The sequence below is a fragment of the Mus caroli genome, unplaced genomic scaffold (assembly GCF_900094665.2).
Source record: "Mus caroli unplaced genomic scaffold, CAROLI_EIJ_v1.1 scaffold_6643_U1_1, whole genome shotgun sequence".
Classification (NCBI taxonomy): Eukaryota; Metazoa; Chordata; class Mammalia; order Rodentia; family Muridae; genus Mus; species Mus caroli.
The window spans coordinates 1-24,893 of record NW_018389872.1 but is presented as its reverse complement, the minus strand read 5'-3'; the positions used below and the strand labels follow the sequence as shown (position 1 = coordinate 24,893).

Sequence of the window (24,893 nt, the reverse complement as noted above, 5' to 3'; positions counted from 1 at the left end):
AAATGTTGTAGCACTGAATCTCATGCATGTTTCTGGGAGTAGGGAGATTAATTGAGAGAAAACACTGGAAACGTCTGGCTCAGTGCCAAAGCCCTGTCACCCCTGAGAACAGCTATTAGAAAGACCAGTAGGGAGATATCCTTTCAACCTTGCCAGGGTACCACATGGCCTCAGGCTTGGAAGGCCTCCTGACAAAACAAAAAATAAATGGTGTTTGTATCCCTAATACCTATACCAGATTTCAATTTGTCTCTCCGGGTGATTGTATGGTGCTAAGCAAATAACTAGACATCTCTTGGCAGCCAATCATGTGGCCCAGTGACATAATTGGCCAAAGTGTCTGGCTCATCACAGTGTGGGAGTGGAGGTGGAGAATGTCCAGAGGGTCAACTCATTCACACTCCCCTGCAGTAGTGAACACAGTTGAATCTTGTGATCATGGTAAACATGGCTGCACAGCTGTAGCCTCTGTCCACACTGTAGGGGAGTTCAGATGGGAAAGTAGATGAGAGAGGAATGGAAAGGCAAGGAAGGATAGGGAAGAGGGGACAAGATGGGTTATGGGAGAAGGAGGAGTGAGGAAGTGCAGGGAAGTGGGGGCAGGGCAATAGGAGGGGGAAGAGGGGATAGGATGACAAAATCAAGGGGAAGATGGGGAGAAAGGAGACTGGAATAGTGTAGCAAGATGGAGAGCAGGAGAGGGAGGTGTTCAAACTTTGTCTCATGTCCCCAGGACAGTGACATTTCTGCAGTGGAGCCCAGGGATTCAGGCACTTCCCCTCTAACTAGACAACCATTTCTTTCTTTTCTTTTTCTTTTTCTTTTTCTTTTTCTTTTTCTTTTTCTTTTTCTTTTTCTTTTTCTTTTTCTTTTCCTTTTTCTTTTTCTTTTTCTTTTTCTCTTTCTTTTNCTTTTTCTCTCTTTCTCTCTTTCTTTCTTTCTTTCTTTCTTTTTTTAGATATTTTTTCATTTACATTTCAAATGCTATCCCCTTTCCTAGTTTCCTCTCAGAAATCCCCTATACCCTCCCCCACACCCTGCTCCCCAGCCTACCCACTCCTGCTTCTTGGCCCTGACATTCCCTTGTACTGGGGCATATAATCTTCGCAAGACCAAGGGAGGCAACCATTTCTTTAGGAAAGCATTTGGCCATGTTCTTCTTGTTTGTTTGTTACTTTTGTTTTGTTTATTTTTATTTTTAGTGTTAATTTTATTTATTTTTGATGATTTGACCCAATACATACAAAGCAAAGTAGCTGCTCATGAACATTTAATGTATCAACTTTCTGTAAATTAAATGAAAATTACTGCTCATAAATTCTATATTACTGTCAGTGTATCCATGTTATGCCATTCATCCTTCCTGGATGTTCTACTGAAGATTTTCACATTGCCTATAACTTATGTATATATAACTTATAGAAAACTCTCTGTGTTTTTATGGTCTAGACATGGTCTGGTAGAGGACTATGCTGACCAATGCAAATAAGGCTTGAATTTTACAAGTGTCACTGATTCATTGGACTATGCCAAGCTCTGTGCTGAGACTTGTGGTGTGGATGTTAAACCTCGCTTGCTATTATTTCTCCTTACACCACCCATCTAAAAACAGCACAACATGAGATACAGTTACAGGATTTCTCTGTGCTTGTCACGCGTGTGTGATCTGAGTCTTCTCTCTGTGAGAGACTGACCTCTTGTTCCTCTAGCCCATTGTTCTTGCAAGCTCATCAGGGAAGAGTCACTATTTGTGACTTGATTACCACTTGGTAAATTCATAAATTAATACAATGAAAATCTGTCCTAGCTATAGGACAATCATTATTATATTTCTCTGAATGTATCTATAACCCTGGTATCATATATCTCACTATTTGTATTTCAGGTTTTGAGCTTGATTTGGAGTGATCATGTATATCCAAGTTACATTATTTACAGAAAAAAAAGTGTGAGTTATTTGAGTTTAAAGTTTATAACCTATAATTGGCCTTATGACAAACCTTCCATTTGGGACATATATGATACAATATGGTCACAGAATTCATATTTTTAGTCTATAATTCCCTAAAAATTAGATTATTTTTCAGTTCAATGCTATCCCACAGTAATATTTGTTTTCATCTTGTTCATTTTCAGTAGATATTGGTGGACATTTTCTAGAAAACAATTTCACTTGTCATAATATTTTTTCAATCTAAACATTTCTGTATTCCCTGCTGCTCTTTATTGACATACTACAAACCAAACAAATACAATAATTTCTAGAAATCTAACTAAAAATTAAGCACTCCACATGGTAAAATTGAAATATACACTTCAAATATCAGATGAATATGTATATCTTTTTTCAAATATTGAGAAGATCATAGAGGCCTGTCCCCTTAATGATTGTTTGAGAAACATATGGTAAGACCTCCTTTGGAAGAGCTGCTTGGCAAAAGACTGACACTGTACATCTTGTAGAGAAAACTAGTTCATCTTCGTAGAGCCATGGATAACATGCTTCATTTTCACAAGGCCAAAGGTTGATAATATTTAAGGATTTGTAGGCAAAAGCTTTTAGTATAGCCTGTGCTCCAGTTGTTAGGGGACCCACATAAGACCAAGCTCAGGACTGTTATGGAAGAATAGAATAAGAACTGCTGGCCCCAAATGGGATAGGAACCCTGCAGAAGACATCACAGTCAATTAACCTGTACCCTTGGGGCTCTCAGAGTCTGAATGACCAACCAAAGAACACACATGGGCTAGTCCTAGGCCTCCTTCTACATTTGTAGCATTCAGCCATCTTTGAATCCAAAATGATTTCCACAGAAACCAGGCTAGTCTCTCTGTGTAGGAGAAGACCTGGTTCAGTGGCTGTTGTATTTATTTCTTTCTAGGAGAGAAACAAAGCTCTTCTTGGCCATGGATTTACCAGGGAATTGTGATCCCTGACCTAGGGGCTTCTGCTGTCTGATGTGAGCATGGCACTGATGCCACCTCACCCACAGGGATTTTGTCACAGTCCTGTCCTTCCTGGCTTCTACATTATCACTGGCCTAGGCAATGTCTCAAAACTTTCCCCTTGTGGAGGGTCAGAAGGACCAAGCTCCATTCACTTTCCAAGAGCATATAGCCTATGGCACCTGCCACTTCCATAGGTATGAAGACCCAGACAAGAAAGGAGAATTTTAAGCACTGCAGAAATGTCTCTGATTCAAACCCAGTGGCCAAAGAACAAGTTCTTACTGCCCCCAAACCAAGATGATAGCCAGTAGCACACAGTCCTGGCATGGCTCTTTCTTCTCTCAACACAGAGAAGGTTTTGTGGGCCTTACCTGCAGAATCAAAGCAAGCTGCCAGTATCTGTTAGGTGAATCCTGATGTGGCAGGTTTCTGCCTTCCTTAAATGTTTTTAACGCACACACACACACTGCTGCCCATTTATATCTTGGAACTCCTCCCTCCTCTTAGGAAATGATGGCCTATACAAGCCATGCTCTCTGCTCAGATTGGGAATGGACAGATAGGATGATTTATGGTGACAAGGACTTACAGGCTCTGTCTTGCAGAACCAGCTCCTGGTGGTAAAACCTCTATGACTCTTCTAAACAACATTGGATGTCCTCATTTCTGTTTCTGTAATAGTTCAAAGGTCAGTATGGAGCAGGTGAGCAGTCAAGGCAAGAAGACAGGGCATCAGCCCTGACCAACTTATCACCAGGAGGAGCTACACCTGTCCTTTGTCCTGGGCTTCCCAAGTCACTTCAAAAAGAATGCAACTCTATGTCCATGATCGCACAGATTAATAATCACTTGTCTCGATGTTGACAGGTCTTTGTCTGCATTTGTATTACCATCCTTTATGTCAGGAATGGGCACATTCTAAGTAGAGACCTGCTCTCCACAGATTTCTGAAGGGAAGCTGCCTATGTCAGGAAATGCAGGAACTCTAAAAGGAGTCTGTGTCTGCAGAGACTGACTGGCTGATGAGAATTTCAGTTCTATAGAGAGATTGTACATTGCAGGTCCATTCAGAGGCCAATTGCCTTGATATGTGCTGAGTTCTGTCTCTATGGAAGACACATGTATTGCCTCCCTGTGTGTCCCTGTGACAACAGAGTCTATTAACTTAGCAGGCATCTAACTGCAACCCAAGAGCTAAGCAGGACAGCATATAACATCATGAGCCTAGAAAGACGCTTCCGCTATGTTGATGCCGCTGCTTCTCCAAGGTATCCAATCATGCCTTTTAAACTTGCTTTGATTTGTAGCTTTCTTTCTTTTGTAAAGCTATAAAGTTTTTGTGAAACTGCTTCTATGTTGCAACATGGAATTTGGGTATCATAGATCTTTGTTCTCTGATCACTGTCACAGAAAATGGCTCCAGAATGAAGGATCATATTGCTTTTAGGATGAGAGCTGTTGATGGTGTGTCAACAGTGGGATGAGAGACACTCATCAGGCAGGAGTTAGGTGCAAAGCCACTGTCCCCGAAATAGAAGTGCAGGTCCTAAGAAGAAGGCTGGATATACAAAGCCTAATGGTGGGTCTCTGCATATCTGAAAAGAACATCATGTATAGTGCAATCCTGTTTTCCAGGAGGTACCCTAACACNCTCACAAAATCTGCTACTTCAAGTGGGCATACCTAGTTCTCCCTCAATGCAGACAGCCTGAATCAGCACAATGCACCTTACCATGATGTCATATGAAATCCTTTTTCCTCTCTGACATATTACTTCTTCTCTTGCCCACTGTACACACACACACACACACACACACACACACACACACACACACACGGGGCCACAACAGGAGAAGAAAGAGGAGAGAGAGCTCGAGAGACAGAGCAGAGGGGGAGAGGAAGAGAGCCTTAGTGACTTGAATCCACAATAAAACTTTCTATTTAGCCATGAAGTTGCCTAATTGGATGACATCACTGCTTCCTGGCTTACATTTGTTTTTGAAACCAGGAGAGAACACTGGGCACCATTCACAGGTAAAACCTATCCACTGAGGTGCCATGTGCTGACTAGATTTCTGCCAACTCAATACAAACTATTGACAAGTTGAGAGGAAGGAATATTAACTGACAAATGCCTTCATAAAATCTGGTTGTAGACAACACTGTAGGGCATTTTCCTAATTATATTAATGGACAAAAATGGACAAATCTCAGTCCAATTTGGGTGGTACCATCCTGGAGCTGATGGACCTGGTCTTTTGTGAGTTAGCAGGCTGAACATGCCATGTAGAGCAAGCCAGTATGCAGCACCCATCCATGGCTTTAGCATCATCTTCTGCCTCCAGGTTTCTGCCCAGTTTGGGTTCCTGTCATGATTTCCTTCAATGGTGAACATTGTGTAAGCCACAGAAGCCCTTTCCTCCCCAACTTGCTCACTGGTCATGGTGTCTCATGACAGCAGTAGTAACCATAAGTGAGGCATCCCTCTACTCTGTCCACTCATCTCGCCAACCCTAGTTGTTTACCTGACATTGTGTACCTGCCTCATCAGTGTCTGTCTGCCTCATTGGATCACTGGAGTCTCTCTCTCTCTCTCTCTCTCTCTCTCTCTCTCACACACACACACACACACACACACACACACACACACTTTCTGTCTGTCTTTCTATAGTCTTAGATCCTATTACACAAAGGTCCATCGAATGCTTCAGGCACCTCCCCATTGAACTGCTGCACACTCCATGCTGAGTAAAGGGATGCTTGTTCCCAGGGATGCTGAGCATCTTTCTGAGGATTCTCTCTTCATGGGGACACCCTCAGATTGAGACTCTGTCCCTAAAGCACTTACAGCACCCCTCCCTGTCTCAGTTCCTGAGCTAATGGACTCCTTCTCCTCCTGGGATTCCTCCAGACTTTTCCCCAAGTCTCTGCTATTTCCTCCTTACTCTGAAGTTCCCTCTGCCAGCTTTTCAAGGTTGCCTTTCTTCTGCTTGCTCTGTCTCTCTCATTTGTTCAGTGCTGGGCTCTTCCCATACCACACTGCACTCTGCCACTCCACTTCCTTGACTCCTTAAGTCTCTTTCCCACCTCAGAACTAGAACTGCCATTAAGACTCACCACCTTCTTTTGGATGTGATATGTCTCAGCCACAATAAAAGCTTGACAAAATTTCTCAACATTCAGAAATGCCACATTTGATTATCAGAGGCTGACTGATCTTGACATATTCTGCCAAGGTGCAAGCAAGTGGTTTCAAAGTCCATGTTCAGTCTTCCTTTGGCCTCCAATTTTGCCCCATCCACTGTGCCCCGAGCCATATTTACCAAATTTACCTTGAAAAAAAGCTACCATCCACCCAAAGCTGTTCCCAAGTTGGAGCCTCTGGCTTCCTCTGCTTTCAGCTTTGATCTACAGGACACAGCCGGTCCATGGTCACTAACCAAGTCTTTAATGTTCCCTCTAAATCATCCCAGGCAAATCTATATCAGTGCATGGGGTCTACTTTATTAAAGCTGAAACTTGTATTTGTCTCCACTCACTGAGTCTTTAGACTGGTCTGGAAAGATCCATGTGATTCCTCCACTCTCACGGAGACATGTTGTGGCCCAATTGTATGCAGGCTGAATCTTATGCTCTGCATTGCATGATTTGCTTCAGGGCAAACTTCTGGAACCATCTGTCCCCTCATTGCCATTGTTCTAACTTACCAAGTGTATCTTGCCTCAGGACCTTGACTCCTGCTGTCAGCTCCTGAGAGTCCAAGTTCTCTGTCCATTTGCACAGCTCAAGTGCTCATTCCCTTGAATTCTCGGCTCATGTGGAGCTGCCTCACTTCTGCTCTTGCTGTCTCCCTGGTTGTTTTCCTAGATGCTTAGAATGCTGTCCTGTGTTTGTCAAGCTTTCCCAGGGAGAAAGTAACCATCTATTGACACTTTGCTTACCTGTCGGTCAAAATCCTGAGCCAGAAATCACATGCACTCCATAAGTAGGGACATGGACCCTCTGTATCCATCCATCAATTTGGGCCTCTAAGCAGGTATCTAGGGAGACTGAGGTGAATAAATCTCATGGTGTCCATGGGATGGCTCTGGAACCTGTGGCCAACGTGTGAGTCCATCTCTTAAGGGGGTACAGAACCTAGATATCAGCATTTACTTCTCATTCCTTGGGAGCTGATATTTTGATGTCTCTTGGCAACTGTACTGGGTGTTTTGGTGTGTCAACTTGACACAAGCTGGAGTTATCACAAAGAAAGGAGCTTCAGTTGAGGAAATATCTCCATAACATCCAGCTGTAAGACATTTTCTCAATTAGTGATGAAGAGGGGAGGAACCATTGTGGGTGGTACCATCCCTGGGCCAGCAGTCTTGAGTTCTATAAGACAGCAAGCTGAGGAAGGCAGGGGAAACAAGCCAGTAAGTAACATCCCTCCATGGCTTCTGCATCAACTCCTGTATCCAGACCTGCTTGAGTTCCAGTCCAGCCTTCCTTTAGTGATGAACAGCAGTGTGGAAATGCAAGCTGAATAAACCATTTCCTTCCCAACTTGCTTCTTAGTCATGATGTTTGTTCAGGGATAGAAACCCTGACTAAGACAGCAACCAAACATTGACTTGGTGGAGAAGCCTCTAAAGTGGGAGACCCAGTATGCAGTAGAAGTGACAGACTGTGGAGGGGAAAGATAGGAGCCTGGAAGCATTGCTGTTCATGGCAGTTCACTGCCTGGGAACTTCCTGCATGGCTCAGTCATTTCTACATGCTGAGCTTCCATTTCTTAAAAGGTAACAATGGGAAGCAGTTGAGAGGGTCTCAAGGACACCAAGTATCCTTTCTTGCTTGCTTCTGCCAATGACATACTGGGTCTAATGAAACTTGGACATAAAGTCATCCTGATGTTTTAAACCAGCTAGCTGACAGAAGTCTTTGCCAAGGTGTCATCAATGATTAGAGAATGTCTGCCATGCAGGACTATGGGATAGAGAGTAATAGTGGTGATAATAGTTATAATAACCACCAACATCCTGGCTGCCACCCTCACACTACCTCAGCCCCCGCAGCCACACCATAGAAACTGATTCAAAATCCAATCATATGAAGAGCACTCAGATGATATGTGGTTGGCTCAGCCTTGCAAGGCTAGAATTCCAAACCTTCCTTTGCAACAGTAGGAATGGAGAATGGTGCAGCCTCTTTGGAGAGGTTGAAGCAGCAATCTCACTGTAAGCAGGTACTCAGAGGAACAAGAATAAGGGCATGGCAGTCACAGCAGCCTGTGTCCACCATGCTTCTCATAGTTGGCAAAGGGCTTGTGACTCAAGTGTCCTCCAACACATGCATGGAAGATGAGAGCTTGCTCAGGCCACACACTATTACTGCATTAGAGAAACAAGGGATGTGCCATTTCCTGCTGCCCTGTGAGCCTGCCAATATGCTCACAGGGGAAAAAAATCGAGACACAGTAGGGCCTATCATGTGTCCTATAGAGATGCAATGTCCAGAACAGGGGAATTCATGAATATAAAGGGTGTTCTAATGGTTGTGTAGAGCTATGAGCAAGGGATGGGTGACTTATCAATGGATATGAAATATGTTCATCTGTGACTAACATAGCTTGGAACTAGACACTGGAAATCTGGCCCAGACAGGAATGAAATGTGAGTCCTGAGGGGAGGTTCTCTGAAGAAGGGGTTCTTGGGGGGGGAAACCAGGAAAGGGGATAACATTTGAAATGTAAATAAATAATATATTAATGGAAAATAAATGATGTGAAAGGACTAGGCAGAGAGGAAAGACACAATTCCTGGATGTGAAGTTGTGTGTGTGTTGTTGGGACATGGGAACCATAATACAACATGATAGAGGGATCAAACACCAGGCTTCACTAGAACCTTTGGCAGTGGGGAGCAAAGCTCCTCTCTGTCACCCCCAGGCCTGCTGAGGAGGACTTGGCAGTCCCTCCTTGCCACTTCCCTGGCCTCGCACTTTCATTCTGAGGAGAAATAGGAGCATGTTAAGTGTCTTCTCATCCATTCCTCTTTCTGAGGCCAAGGAGGAAATATCTAGCAGTGAGTTTAAGGTCACTTAAACCTTGTGAGGTGCTGTGTCAGTATAAAAAAATTAAGCAGAGAGTTGTGGTCATGGACATACACATGAACACACATTATACACCTGCTCAGGAATAACCCATTGATAGGGCATTTTCTAAATATATGTCACACTCTGAGTTCAAACATATATATGTGCAGTTATTTTACATGTACATATATATGTGTATATACATGTGTATATTTATTTGCATATATACACAGGTACATATACATGTGTGAATATGTGTACATGAGTGTGTCTATATAAACATACAAACATACAAACACCTGTGTGTGTGTGTATCAAATATGTTGAAAACAGACAAATATGTTGTTGTGTATAATGGTGTTGAGGTACTTTTTGTCTTGCACACTTTTGGTTGGAACAAGGGGCATTTGGCCTTAAACTTGAGATATTCAGTTGCTACAAGCAGAACATAAAAAAGGAAATATATGACTGTCATAGTCAACACATATGTTTCCCAGGGAAACAACTGAGGCTGCTGGGACTCAGGTAGACTGCCTAGGGCTGCTGGCAGGAAGAGCAGGAAGAACCGGAAACGTGGCTCTCACACTCCTCTCTGCACATCGTCAACCAGGTCACTTTTACTCAATCCCTGACCCCAAGCTAGTTGAGAAAGGACCAGGGATACAGTTGCTAAGGTTTATCATCTTCTTTAAGGTACAAACTCATTTTTCTGCATCCAAGTGTTAGGTCCTACTGACTGGTATTCTTCATCATTACATTGATCTGTAACCTGCCATCGTAGTGCTAAAAGCACCAGAGCCCACGGGATGAGCAGATAGGACATGTTTTAACAGCCATGCAGCTCCGTGGACACAAGACATGTCAGTCCCAGGAATGAGCAGCAGGCATTCACAATGTGCTGTGCAGAAAGGGAAACCAGAAGAGGCTGGCTTTCTGCATTTTCTAGTGGCTTTGGATGTGTGTGTCACTAAATGTGACCTTCATGTCATCCTGCAGCAGAGAGGAGGCAGGAGGAGAAACTGAGGATCGACAGTGTATTAAACAGCAGATGAGAGGTTGTTTTGACCCTCACCCTGAACACTAACCCTGTTCCAAAAGGGCCCTGTTCCCCAGCTGTCACGTGAAATGGCAGGGCAGGACTGCTGTCCTCTGCATGTTTGTGCTGGGGACTCTAAGCCATGTGCAGCCTCCACTCAATCTCTGTATAAGCAGAAGTCCAGCTTACCATGGCCTCCCTGCGGACTAACCTCTGGGTCAGGGACATGCTGATCTACTGAGTGTTTTTAGACAAGATTCATTTTAATGAAATGTGGATTCATGGATGACCAGCTAGCTGCTTAGGACATAATTCATCCTAAGTCACACTCATGTACACACATACACACACACACACACACACACACACACTATTCCAATACTACACATGCACTCCAGAAGCACACCAAGGGGAGTGTAAGGAGGGAACAGGGATGCTGCTCAACCCTGCTATAAACCAGGAGCATGTGCCCACAACCTCTGAAACCCCTCCCCTTCCCTTCCTCTACATTCCTCAGCAGAGAAGATTCTCCTCAGGGCAGCCTGCTGGATCTCCTGCCTGCCTCTGTCCTCTTCTCTCAAGGTACTTGCATTTGCATTAACCTCTCAGAGTTCTCATCATCCCTCTGCCACTTCTAATAGGAGAACAGTTACAGGGCAGATGTCTGTCAAGATGCTGCCAGGACGATGCAGGCTACCATGTTGCCTGTCCTCAGTGTTGAGGATTTGTTTTAGGAGGGGCTCAGGGCAGAACTAAGCAGCTTGTCAAGTCTTCAGTGCACTCTGCAGGTTCAGCTCAAGTCCAGAGATTTGGAGACGTTGTAGGATACATTGTCCACAATGAACCCTCAGCCAGCCACAGGGAAATGAGGACTGGGTAGGAATCTGGACTTCATATGCTCTGCCATCAGCCAGACAATATAGCAAGTACCACACCATCACAATCTCCATTTGTCTGTCTCTACCTCCTAGGGCCAAGACTCAAGGACAGCAGCTATGGCCCATTGCCTATCCTCTGCATACAGGTCAGATCTGGATGCAGAGCAGTAATGAATGAATGAATGTTGGCATGAATGTGTGAATCAATTAAGAAACCTGTTTATGAAGAGCTTATGGATGTTAATGTAGTGAGAATGAAGACTCAGTCTTATCAGCAAGCCAGGACATTCACTAGGGCAGATGTTCATACACAGATGGGTACAGCCTGGTCCCTTTGATGGAAGAGGTCCTGATGACAAGAGGCTTCCCAGCAAGCTGAGATTCTAAGAACTCTGAGCTTCTCTTGGCTCCAACTACACAGATATGTACTGGACTCCAGAAAGTCCCAGACTGCCCAAGATCACTTGGAAGAATGGCATCAGGGAGGATTTTAGCACGATGACAAATTCTGGCAAGAAGGAACCACAAAACAGAGGAACCACTACTGCGGGGGAATTCGTTTATGATAGTGGGATCTGTAGATAAGTCAGGGAAGTGCCTGTGATCTCAGGCAGGGGCATGGATCCCCAGGATGTAATTCTCAAAGCTGGGTACATGAACCAGCTGGGACATCCATATCCACTTGATGACAATTGTGGGACATAAGCAGAGCATGAGGCAGGACAGTATCTCCCTGTGCAGTTACCTTCTCCCTGGGAAAGCTTGACCAACACACCATAGCATTCCAAGCATCTGGAAAAACAACCAGGGAGACAGCAAGAGCAGAAGTGAGGCAGCTCCACATGAGCCAAGTGTTCAAGGGAATGAGCAACTGAGCTGTGCAAATGGACACAGAACGTAGGCTCTCAGGAGCTGAGAGAAAGAGCCAAGGTCATGAGGCAGGATACATGGTATGTTAGAGCAATGGGAATTAGGAAACAGATGTTTCCAGAAGGTTGGCAAGAAGCAGATCATGCAATGTAGCATGTGGAATACCTACTGCACATGATAGGGCCACAACATGTCTCAGTGACTGTGGAGGAGCACATGATAGGGCCACAACATGTCACAGTGACTGTGGAGGAGTCACATGGATCTTTCCAAAGGACTCTAAAGGCTCAGTGAGTGGAGCCAAAGACAAGTTCAGGCTTTAATAAAGTAGCCCCCATGCTCTGATGTAGCCTTGCTTTGGATGATTCAGAGGAAAGGTTAAAGACTTGGTTAGAGTCCATGGAGGGGCCGTGTCCTGTAGATCAAGACTGAAAGGACAGGGAGCCAGAGCCCCAGGTTCTGATAGGCTTGGGGAGGATGTTAGATTGTTGCCAAGTAGATCTGGTAAACATGGCATGGGGCACAGTGGGTGGGGCCAAAAATGGAGGCCAAAGAATGCCTGAGCATGGGTCTCAGACTGCTTGCTGGCACCTTGGCAGCACTTGTTAAGGTCAATGAAAATCTGATACCAAATATGGCACTTCCTGCCTGTTGAGACTGTCAAGCTTATATTGTGGCTGAGGCAAATCACAGTCAAAAAGAATGTGGTGAGTCTTAATGGCAGTTCTAGTTCTGAGGTGGAAAAGAGACTTATGGAGAAAAGGAAGTGGGGTAGAAAGTTACATTGTGGAATGGAAAGAGCCCAGGACTGAGCAAGTGAGAGAGACAGCGCAAGCAAAGAAAGGCAACCTTGAAAAGCTGGCAGAAGGGAACTTCAGAGGAAGGAGGAAATAGGAGAGACTTGGGAAAGAGTCTGGAAGAATCCCACCAGGAGGAGCAGTCCATTCGTATAGGAACTGAGATACAGGGAGGAATACTTTAAGGACAGAGTCTCAGTCTAAGTGTGTCCCCATAAAGAGAGAATCCTCAGAAATATGCTCAGCATCACTGCGCCCAACTGTATGTCAGAAAGGCAGTCACATCAAGATTGGGGAACCTTCTCTCTAGGCTCAAAATGCCATCTGCTGCCATTCTTAGCATTGGGGTTGCAGCCAGTTATCTACTGAGGTAATCGTTTCTATTCTCACAGATACTGGTTCTGGCACACAGGAGGCAAAACATGGATATTCCTTAGAGCCAGAACTGTAACTGTGAACTGTTCCACAATGCCACCGTTCATCTAAAAATGTATCTGAGACAGTATTTATGAAAAAAATGCCTAGGTCACAAAGTTTAGATCATTTCAGCTAGGTTGTAACTCAATAATTCCATTTAAACTGATCTAAGTTCTGCCAAGAGGCTGGTTACCTCTCACCTGTTTCTTGGTCTGTCTCATCAAAGTCCAGGTGAAGATCTTTTGCACCCAATTCTATCCAAGACTTCTTTTCTCCATACTGAAAGTCTCACCTTCTACCTCCTGCCTCAGCTAATATGCTTTCAGTTTTTTGGGTGACAGATGATACTTCCATACATACAGTACACAAAACATTCTCTTTACAGGAATCTTACTGCATGATAAGGTAGGAGGACTCAGGATGGACCTGCAAGCCTCCCATCTGTGTACTGAACTGAAATTCCCATCAGCCAGTCAGTCTCTGAAGACACAGACTTTTTGATTTCTTCCACTGCCAAGCACGGGTGGCTTCCCTTCAGGAATCGCCTTTCTGGCAGAAAGGAAGGTCAGACAGTTGCAAGCAAAGGCCTGTAAACATTGAGAGATGTGTTTATTGTACTTTGAGTTTCCACAATGAGACAAAGGAGTACAGACATAGACTTGTGTCCATTATGAAGTGACTTGGAAAGCCCAGATCAAAGGTTAGCTCCTCCTGGTGACAATTGTGTCAGAGCTGGTGGACTGTCTTCTTGTCTTGACTGCTCTCTTTTCTATAGTGACCTCTGAACTATTACAGAAACAGAAGCCACAATGGGGACATCCAGTGCACCTGGTGTTTAGAACGTTCTTAAGGATTTTCACACCAGGAGGTGTTTCTGCAACATAGAGCCTGTGAATCATTCTCACCACAAACCATCTTGTCTGTCAGTCCATCTCAAGTGTGAGCACAGAGCATAGCTTATCGCGATCAGCATTTTGTAAGAGGAGGGAGGAGTCCCTGGGGATAAATGAACATTAATGTGTGAGAGGGAAAAACACACCACAAGGCAGCAAAGCCCCACATCAGGACTCAACTAACAGAGACTGGCAGCTGGCTTCAGGTCTGCAGGTAATGCATAGGAAACCTCTCTGGAGACAGAGAAAGGAGTCTCCTCCGGAAGTCTTACTGGTTATAACCAGCTGTCTTGGTTTGGCAGAAGTGATAACTTATTCTTAGGGAACTGGGGTGAAATCAGGATATTTCTGTAATGCATAAAAACTTCTCTCTTGTCTGTGGCTTCATGGCTATGGAAGGTACAGGTGCCATGAGCTATGCTCCTGGAAAGTGTATGGAGCCTGCTTCTTCTGACCCTCCACAGAAAAGAAGTACTGAGACCTTGCCTAGTCCAGGTGCTGATGTAGGATCTAGGAGGGGACAGGACTGTGACAGAGTCACTCTGGGAGAGGTGGCATCACTGACATGCTCACATCAGACAGGAGATGTCTTGGGGTCAGAGGCCACAAATCCCTGGTAAATCCATGGCCAAGAAGAAGGGCTATATTCACTCCTAGCAAGAAAAGAAACAAGCTCAATCATTTAGCCAAGTCTTGTCCTACACAAGCAAACTTGCCTGTTTTCTCTGGAAATCAATTTGAAATAAAACAAAGCTGAATGCTTTCCCAGAGAAATAGTTGATCTTTCTGATAGAGGATGAAGGCAGCTGAAAACCCAGGCTCCTCTTCAGACATGTCTTTGCCTTGGGGACATGAGGCAAAGCATCATCACCATTCTCTCCTGCTCTCAACTCTCCTACACTCTTCCATTCTACACTACTCTCCATCTTATCCTTGGCTCCCTCATTCTATCCTCTTCTCCCCCCTCTTGCCCTGCCCCCTCTTTCTTTCTCACTTTCTCACTCCTCCTTCTCCCATAACCCATCTTATCCCCACCCTTTCCTATCCTTTCTTGCCTTTCCATTCCTCTCTCATCTACTTTCCCATTTGAACTTCCCTACAGCCTGGGCAAAGGCTACACCTGGGTGGTTATGTTTACCATGATGGCAAGATTCAAATGTGCTCACTACTGAAGGGGAGAATGGATGAGTTGGCCCTCTGGATATTCTCCACACAGCTGTCATGAGCCAGATCCTTTTGGCAATTATGTCATTGGCCACACAAAAGGCTGCCCAGAAGATCTAGATGTTTCCTTGCAACCACCCAGCTACCTGTAAGACAAATTGAACTATGGTACACATATCAGAGACTTGAAATTTTTCCTTTTCTTCTGGTCGGGAGGCCTTCCAAGCCTTAACCCATGTAGTACCCTGACAAAGTGGAAAGGTCATCTCTCTGTCGGTCCTGCTATTTGGTGTTCTCAGAGGTAACAGGGCTTTGACACTGAGCCAGATGTCTCCAGTGTTTTCTCTCATTTAATCTCATTACTCCAGGAAACATGCAACACAATCAGTTTTACAAAATTCACCCAAGATTCCTTACCTGAGTCTGGACTGGAGGTTGTTGATAGAGCATTGCACAAATGCAGAGGAAGAGAGCTCTCTGCCTTCCAATCAGTCCTTATGCCAATCCAAAAAGGGAGAAGAGACATTAAGATAGCACATAGCTTGTGTCCAGCTCTGGGTTTTCTCTCCCTTTATCTATGAGGCTGGAATGACCTTCCTATTCTGGGAGTCTGGTTCTCTTATATGGAAAACTTGGCTTTCACAACAGCACTTCCTCCATGGTAGTAGTGAGCACATGATGCAGTACTGCCATCTGAGTGTTCAGAGCACCTCCTGTGGGCAGTCACAGAGACAGGAAGGGCAGCAGAGCAGGACACAATGCCAGCCAGGTGACAGAACTAGGAGATGCTCAAAGCACCAGCTGGTCCTCCCAGACCCAAATATGTGTTGCTTTCAGCCTGGAGAACAGAGAAGATGGCCTTCATTGCAGCTCTGGGGATCCTAATGGCTGGGATCTGCCCTGCTGTCTTCTGCTCCTCAGATGGGCAACTGGGAAGGCACACTGAAATCCAGAAAGGTCAAGACACTCGAAAACTACTGGACAGTCTCACATTGGCCTCCACCAACACTGATTTTGCCTTCAGCCTGTACAAGAAGCTGGCTTTGAAGAATCCACATAAAAATATTGTCTTCTCTCCACTTGGCATAGCAACTGCCTTGGCCTCCTTGTCTCTGGGAGCAGAGGGAAAGACCCTGGAAGAGATTCTAGAACGTCTCAAGTTCAATGTCACAGAGACCACTGAGGCAGACATCCACCACAGCTTTGAGCACCTCCTACAGAGGTGAAGTCATCCAGGGGACCAGGAACAGATCAGCACAGGCAATGCCCTATTTGTTGAAAAGCACCTGCAGATCCTGGCAGAGTTCAAGGAGAAGACAAGGGCACTGTACCACGCTGAGGTCTTCACAGCAGACTTCCAGCATCCTCGAGAGGCCACAAAGCTCATTAATGGCCATGTGAGCAATCAGACCCAGGGGAAGATCAAGGAGCTGGTCTCAGAACTGGATGAAAGTACATCCATGGTGCTGGTGAATTACCTCCTCTATAGAGGTGAGAGTGGTGAATGGTTGGTGAATAGAGGGAGAGGATGCTTCCTGGGAACCTGTGTTCTTACACTGACCACTGGAGAGGAGGTGCTCAGGCCTCAGAGCCACGTGTTTATATATATTACACAAAGCCCTTACATCTCCACTGAGATTTATTTTAGATATTGATATAATTTCTAGGACATGCCAACAGAAACACAGAGCCATCTGTCTAAGAAAGGTGATCTGTGCTGTGACTTGAACTTACTATCAGAATGCCATGTCTTCCACTGCCAGCCCTCCTGAGTAGGCAGAAGCCATGGCTACTCCCTACATAAATGGAATACCTCAGTCTGACTAGAGCAGGCATTTCTTGTATGTTCCTAAATGAGGTATCCATCCCTCTGGATAGCCTTGGTCTCCAGCAGGGTTCCAGTGGGCTGGGAATTCTTGACCTCAAGAAACCTATTTACCGGGGCTGGTGAGATGGCTCAGTGGGTAAGAGCACCCGACTGCTCTTCCGAAGGTCCGGAGTTCAAATCCCAGCAACCACATGGTGGCTCACAACCATCCGTAACGAGATCTGACTCCCTCTTCTGGAGTGTCTGAAGACAGCTACAGTGTACTTACATATAATAAATAAATAAAATCCTTTAAAAAAAAAAAAAAAGAAACCTATTTACCCTGATCTTAAGGGGGAAAGCACATTAACCGAAAAGTGGTGAAGAGCCCTGTGGGCAGTTGCTATATAGGACTTCTCCCCTGAGCCTGTGATGAGCTCATTTTGAGCATGGAGAATCTGGGACTGGGAAAAGTCATGAGAAAAGGGAAATGTCAGCCAGGCAGTGTTCTGGGTTAATGTCTGGCTGCTTCTTGAAATTTTACTTTTGTAAAATTAATACATGAAAGGTCAGAATTCCCAAGACACATTCCTGGGACAACTAATCTACTGTGACTTGGGACAATGATAGTTGCAGACTCAACTGGAGACATTATGGGTAAGGGCAGTTGGGGGTAATCTAGGAGTCCAACACCCAATACTTTCTGCTTGATAGGGACCAGGGAGCAAGTTGATAGCACAGATATTGCTGTGTGAGAGAAGTCATGATGTATCCAGACCTTTGGTGGATTTGGTGCTAATTAAAGTTATTTCAGGATACAGAAGGGCAGGCCTGGGCTCTAGGCAGAAAAATATAGTGACAATGGACAGAAACATTAGGACAGGGTGTCAGAGAAGAGTAGGACAGAAGACAGGAGGACAGTAGGATAGAGGACAAGAAGACAGGAGGACAGATCACAGAGGACAGGATGATAGTAGGACAGGAGGCCAGGGAGCAGGATGGCTCCAAAGCTGTTGTGGCCTGGGGGGTGATAGAAGCAGAGCAACATATAATGGGTTGAACTGCAGGACATGTCTTTCTTAACTCTCCCCAGGACACAGGATCAAGTGCTGTGTGGTATGAGGTGGGATGTATGTTTAACCTGTGAGATGCCAAGAATAAGAAATTGTTTCATCACCAAGTCCCAGAGTGTACATTAGTTGAGCAGCCATAAACTAGAAATTGGGCAAAAGCCTGAGGTGAACTTGTGATTTTTTTCGTGGTGACCATTGCCCATGTGTGGGATGAGGACTCATTACTTAGCCACAATCTATGGAATGATGAACTGATCATGGTGTTGGAGAACTTAGTCTGTGCTGTTCTGTTTCCCCAAAAACCTATCCCACAAGCCATTGCTTTCTAGGCAGGGTTTCCTAGAGGAAGGTGGAATTCTCAACTGTCCCCAGGCTCCAGTCTCACCACCTTCGCTCTCATCTCTCTGACACACTGCACACCAGATCCATGACAGTGTCAAGAGCTCAAGTAGCTAAGCTGTGTTTGAAGTTCCCTTTCCAACTAAGCCTTGATCCCCATTGTTAACAGTTTGTCGACATACCAAGATATTTCCATTTTAGCATATTGCCACCCTGAGAGACATTCTGAGTGACTGAATATGGATGGATTGCAGTCACAACTCAGAAGCTGAACATAGATGGAAAGGAGGAGGAGTGTATCTGCTGCTGTTACAGTCTGATGTTTTGGCTCATCTTTAGGCAAATGGAAGGTGCCCTTTGACCCTGATGACACGTACATGGGAAAGTTCATAGTGAACAGAAGGAGGTCTGTTAAGGTGCCCATGATGAAAATTGAGGATCTGAGGACACCCTACTTCCGGGATGAGGAGCTGAAATGCACTGTGGTGGAGCTGAACTACAAAGGAAATGGCAAGGCCATGTTCATCCTCCCTGACCAGGGCAAGATGCAGCAGGTGGAAGCCAGCTTGCAACCAGAGACCCTGAGGAAGTGGAGGAAATGTTTGAGGCCCAGGTGTGTGTCCACAGGACCCAGAAATGGCCTGGATCCCTGTTCTGCAGCTAGCCAGTGTCCCTGTACCTCAGATTCTCACTGAGACCCAGTTTAATGGTTAAAGTGTCAGAAGAGAACAGTTAAACCTGAGTTGAATTCCCTTCCTCTCTCTCAGTTGTTTGAGGCCTGATTTTACTGGAATTTTTGTTGTAGACAAGATGATATCTGCTCGAATGAGGAATGAGATTTCCTGTGCCTCTCTCACAGGCTGTAAAGGACAAGAGTCTTAAAAGAATTTTTGGAAAGCAGAGGGAATTGTGGTGAGATATCAACCTTGAGAACCAGCTGTGTTCTGTGTAGCAATCTCATCCCCTTGTCAGCCACTGATTCACCAGTTATAGAATGGTGACTTAAATACCTACTGTGTTTCAATCTCTGACATAGACTCTGAGAGAGTATCAGAGAAGAATGAACAAAAATTCTCATCCTTGTGGGCTATCTCATAATTGAGGAAGAGACAGGAGGAGGAAGAAAGTAGAGCTAATCATTATTTACTACGTTAAAGTTCAGGTTGAGTTCAGTGCTGAGGTTGAAAAGGACAACCAAGAAGAAGGGAATCTGGAGTCTGATGCAGTGTCCAATGTGAACATAAGGGACACTAGGTAAAGACTGAGGGTTGGCATGATAGAGAAGGACTGGATTTTGTGGATCTAGGAGAAAAGCATTCTCAAGCAAGGAGCAGCTAGTATCAAGGCAGGTTGCCTGTCCACTGCAAAGACTCTAGTCCATGATGAACAATTAATGCATTAGAAAGAGCAAAATCTCATGGTCTGGGCATGGATGGAAAGAGGGCTCCTCTCCAGAAAGAGGGCTCTCAAAGAATGAGAGCCCTCTCCTAGGAGCAGTCCTATGTAATAAGTTGTGTTGATTGGGCACAGATTTCTCTGGCTCTTCCACTTCTCTTTTATCCTCAGGATGATAGATGAGTTCCACCTACCCAAGATCTCCTTGTCCCAACACTACAACCTAGAAAACATCCTTCCAGAGTTGGGTATAAAAGAAGTTTTCTCCAAACAGGCTGACCTGTCTGGGATCACTGGAGACAAAAAAATAAGAGTCGCTCAGGTAAGACAAGAAACACAGGGATCCTGAATGTAGACAGTAAAAACCATTTGGGCATGTGGGGATGTTCAATGTGTGAGAAAACCTGCATGGCTGAGATTCCTCATGCCTGAGAGAGATAAACTGTAGCCCAGATATACCTTTCAGAGTGTACAGGCAGTCGTTCTGTTACCATCAGGACTTGACCTCATCCAGAAGTCAATGATGGGGAAAGTGTCTGTGCTTGGTTTTAGATCATATGGGTCCCAGCCTGTCCTGCACTGCAGGGCTCCCCACAATCCACTGCAGAACCACCCACAATCCACTGCAGGGCCTCAGCTTTTTCAATGTAGTGTGCGGTCATTACTACTTCACCAGCACACATGATAGTACCAGTAAAAGTAATAACAAGGGATCAATAGCAATTCTGATGAAAAAAAAAACTGAGAATGGGAGAGACGATGCCCTTAGACCCTCATATGGCATTCTTAGGTTCAGAGCCTATTCTGGTGCTTATTCTTCTCTCCCAGCCCCACTCAGAGCCCTGGGCTGAGATCTGTGTAACCAGGGCATGGTAGTCTGGAAATGTGAAGCCATGCCCTGTGCAATGCTGGTGTAAATCACAAGGAAGTTAGAGCAGGAGAGATGCTGAGGCTTGTTGTAGAAATTATTTAATCCCAACTGAGTTTTCTATCCCCACCTTAGCTATTTAAGTTCTGGGATGATAGACATACAAAACCTTTATATTTGCAATAAGCTTTAGACAACACAATAGCTGGGCAGGAACCTAGCTTCAATGCTATTAGAACCCACTTTCCTATCAATACCCTGAGGTATTACTTACTATGTTGTATCTGGGCTTCTCTTACCTCCAACTGGACAGCACTTGGAGACTCATGTTCTTGATTCTGAACACATGGTAGCTTCCCTTTCCTCTCCCTGCAAATTCTTCTTCCTTGTGGCTCTCCTTGAATCCCAAGCCAAAAGAACCTAAACACCAATTATGTCCCTTCTGCTCAGTTATTGGCTGATGGCATCTTTATTTGCCCATCAGAAATAACTTGGGGATATGTTTGCTTAGTCTACATGTAGACTCTCTCTTCTCTGGAACAACCTAGTCCTGGGGGTATACACCTAGCTTTACAGTAGATAGCAAAAGACCAAAACTCAACAGAAACCTGCACTGGCTACCAGCACACTGGCTGTTTGCTGCAGGGCTGCTGTGAGGCTGCTTGTGGAAAAACATCTGGCATTGCCTACTCCCATCCTCCTGTTGTAGTGATTTGAGGACAGCACAGATTCAGACACGGAGCAGACCAGGACATGCCTCATCTCACACCCCAAGCAGAGGCATGGGAAACCAGGGTTGGAAATCATGAAAGGAGCAAAGAAATTCCCCAGCAGGGGAAGACAACAAACACTGCTTGCTCCAGATCCTGATCCTGATCTTTCTGGTCTCCAATAGGTGATGTGTTTCTCTCCCCACAGATGGTCCACAAGGCTGTGCTGCACATGACTGAGACAGACACAGAAGTAGATGCCACTTCGAGAGCCATATATAACTTCCTATCTTCAAAAATGTACCCTATGCTTTTTAAAATTAATGTGCCATGCCTGTTCATTCTTTTCAGCAAAGGTTCTCAGGTTTTCCTTTCATTTGCCAAGATTGTGGACCCTTTAGAAAACTAGAACTTGCCAGGTAGTGTGGCTTTTTTCCAAGTTCGATGTGCTTTTTTATTCCATCCTCTGATTGGCTGCAATATGCGTGTAATTGGACTGTAACCTTGACTAACATTAGTGGTCACACATTCACAGATGCTTCTGAATGGTCTGTGTCAGGATTCCAGTCCTGTTGGCATCAGTAGCTCATATTCCTGAGCCTGAAATTTGTCTTTCTCCCAGTTCCCAGATGGAGTTCTCCACCTTCATCACCCAAAATGAATAGGTAGGAGCAAATTGTCAATAAACTTATACCTGCACAGAAAGTTCCAGGCAGTGTTCCCTCAGCTCCTGTTGTCAGGAGGTGGCCTGTAGTGACAACAGGGACATAGAGATTGTCATTTGCACCCTGTGACTCCTGTGACTCACATGCTATTATGAGTCCCTTTTATGGATGAGGAAACTGAGGCATCAAGAATCTTCATCATTTTTCTGTGGGTCACAGCTACACATTATGGTATTCCAAGTTCCCTGATGACACAGGGATAACCTTCACCAAGCAAAGAGTCTGGTCCTGAGGTGTCACAATAATGATGGCCAGGTAGATGATAAAGCAAGACTGTGAATGCTTCAAAGAGAGCACCCATAGATAACTGGGTTTAGAAGATGAATTCTATGGTGGAGGTGGTGGTACTGGTGAAGAAGAGAGGAAGAGAAGGAGGAAGAGAAGTAAGAGGAAGAAGAGGAGGAATAGGATATGGAGATGGAGGAAGAGGAGAAGGAAGTAGAGGAGGAAGAGGAGGAGTATAGGCAGTCATAGAAGTCAGATCACCAAACAGTATTTTATGAAGGGCAAAGGACAATGGAGCCATTTCTTAGAATCTGACACGAAGTCCATTTAGAATAAGGGCAGAACAGATACTACACTAGATTGTAAAAAGCCTGGCCCTATGTGTGATCTTCTAATGTCTCAGAGCCTGATGGAGCCTTCAAAGGGTCAACTACTGCTCCTGTCTTAGGAATGTAACATGTATGGATACAACACAAAGAACTTGCTGGAGCAGGGGTCAAGGGGATTGTCATTGAGGGAAGTTTCAGGAAACATCAGGCTACATTTGGAAAGAGGAGTGGGTGATACAGCTCAAGTGTTGAGCCTGGGTAGAGCCTAGATAGAGGAGGAGAGGAGGCCAAGATACATTTGGGTCGGATGCTGGGTGACCATGGAGAATCGTGTGAGCCTGGAAAAACAGCCAGAGGCCTGCAGACAGACAGAAAGGTTTCCATCCATGTGGAGACACACCAAAGCCTAAAGGCTCCTGAGAATACACAGTCACAGGTAGACCTGTGCTCAGCAGAGAATCAAACACACACACACACACACACACACACACACACACACACACACGACTATTCCCTTCCCAGTGATCACTGAGATACCACACATAGGAACAATGGAGTGAGAGAAGAAGGGTTCCATCTATTGACAGCAGCCAAGTATCTCCAAAATGACAATGTGCATAACTGTCAGTCAAGACCCTGAGTTGGAAATCACATGCACTCCATGAGTAGGGGCACAGGCCCTCTATATCCATCCCTCCATTTGGGCCTCTAACCAGGTATCTAAGGAATCTGGGGTTAAATAAATCTCATGCTGCCCATGGGATGGCTGTGGAACCTGTGGCCAAAGTGTGAGTCCATCTCTTAAGGGGGTACAGAACCTAGGTATCAGCATTTACTTCTCATTCCTTGCAGGGCAGGAATTTTGCATGCTTCTTGGCAGCTGTACTGGGTGGTTTTATGTATCAACTTGACACAAGCTGAAGTTATCACAGAGAAAGGAGCTTCAGTTGAGGAAATGTCTCTATGAGATCCAGCTACAAGGCATTTTCTCAATTAGTGATCAAGGGTGGGAGGGCCCATTGTTGGTGGTGCCATCCGTGGCCAGTAGTCTTGGGTTCTACAAGAAAACAAGCTGAGCAGGCCAGGGGAATCAAGTCAGTAAGAAACATCCTTCCATGTCCTCTGTATCAGCTTCTGCTTCCTGACATGCTTGAGTTCCAGTCCTGACTTCCTTTAGTGATGAATAGCAGTGTGGAAATGTAAGCTGAATAAACCCTCTCCTCCCCAACTTGCTTCTTGGTCATGATGTCTGTTCAGGGATAGAAACCCTGACTAAGACAGCAACCAAGCATTGACTTGGTGAAGAAACCTCTAAAGGGGGAGACCCAGTGTTCAGTAGAGGTGACAGACTGTAGAGGGGAAAGATAAGAGCCTAGAAACATTGCTGTTCACTGCAGTTCAATGTCTAGGAACTTCCTGCATGACTCAGTGGTTTCTACATGCTGAGAATCCATTTCTTAAAATTTAACAATCGAATAGCTAAGAGGAGTGGTCTCACACATGACGTGTGTTCTTTCTTCCTTGCTTCTGCCAATGACACACTGGGTCTAATGAAACTCAGACATATAACCTTGAGGTTTTAAACCTACTACCTGACAGAGGTCATTGCCAAGCTCTCAAATCAATACATCAATGATCAGAGAAAATCTGCCATGCAGAAGCACTATGGGATGGGGAGTAATAGTGCTGATTATAGTTATAATAACCATCAATGTCCTGGCCGCCACTTCCACCCTAAAGCTACCCCAACTATCCTGTCCCATGGGATTCAGTTATTCGTGGGTGCAAGGGCGACCGCAAACCTGGAAGAAAATGGGATTGGAAGAGAAAGAAAAGCCAAAGACCAAGCAAATAGTTGTCAAGGTCTCCATTTATTAGGCTGAGATGCCTGGTTTTAAAGCATACATTGAGGGGAATAGGGAGGGGTTGAGGGAGAATTCAACAAAGGACAAAGAAGTGAGCATCTTCTGACATGAGGGCCGAAGTCAGGCGCCAGGTGGCGGACACTCTGTGTCTTATCTCCAGAACATAGATCCTCCTTAACAGCCTTGGGTGTCAGGCCAGGCTCAGCACTAACTCCTGCCCTTGGATGTCATGGGAATTCAGGAAGAGAAAGGGAAGAGGGGACTATAATTCAGCTTTTACAGCCTCAAGTGCCAGGAAGGGAATAGGGAGGAGGGAGTGACAACCGGCTCCTAGCATGAGGCCATTTGGCCTGTCAGGGTGGGAGATTGTGAAGGGCTAGCTTTCTCATGGTATGGTCTCTGACAAACCCCTGCAGCTACCACAAATAAATTGATTCCAAAACCAGGCATATGATGAGAACTTGTCTTTCTAGGCTAT

The 24,893-nt window shown here is 45.1% G+C and overlaps 1 protein-coding gene across 1 annotated transcript; it reads left to right on the top strand.

Annotated features, from left to right (window-relative positions):
• Positions 1-15,930: 15,930 nt before the first annotated feature.
• On the top strand, positions 15,931-21,680 carry LOC110288339 (serine protease inhibitor A3B-like). Its single transcript, XM_021154711.1, is given in 4 exon segments — positions 15,931-16,570; positions 18,638-18,911; positions 19,865-20,015; positions 21,480-21,680. Coding segments are annotated over 4 exon segments (1,263 nt in total). The 5' UTR covers positions 15,931-15,933.
• The last annotated feature ends 3,213 nt before the right edge of the window (positions 21,681-24,893 follow it).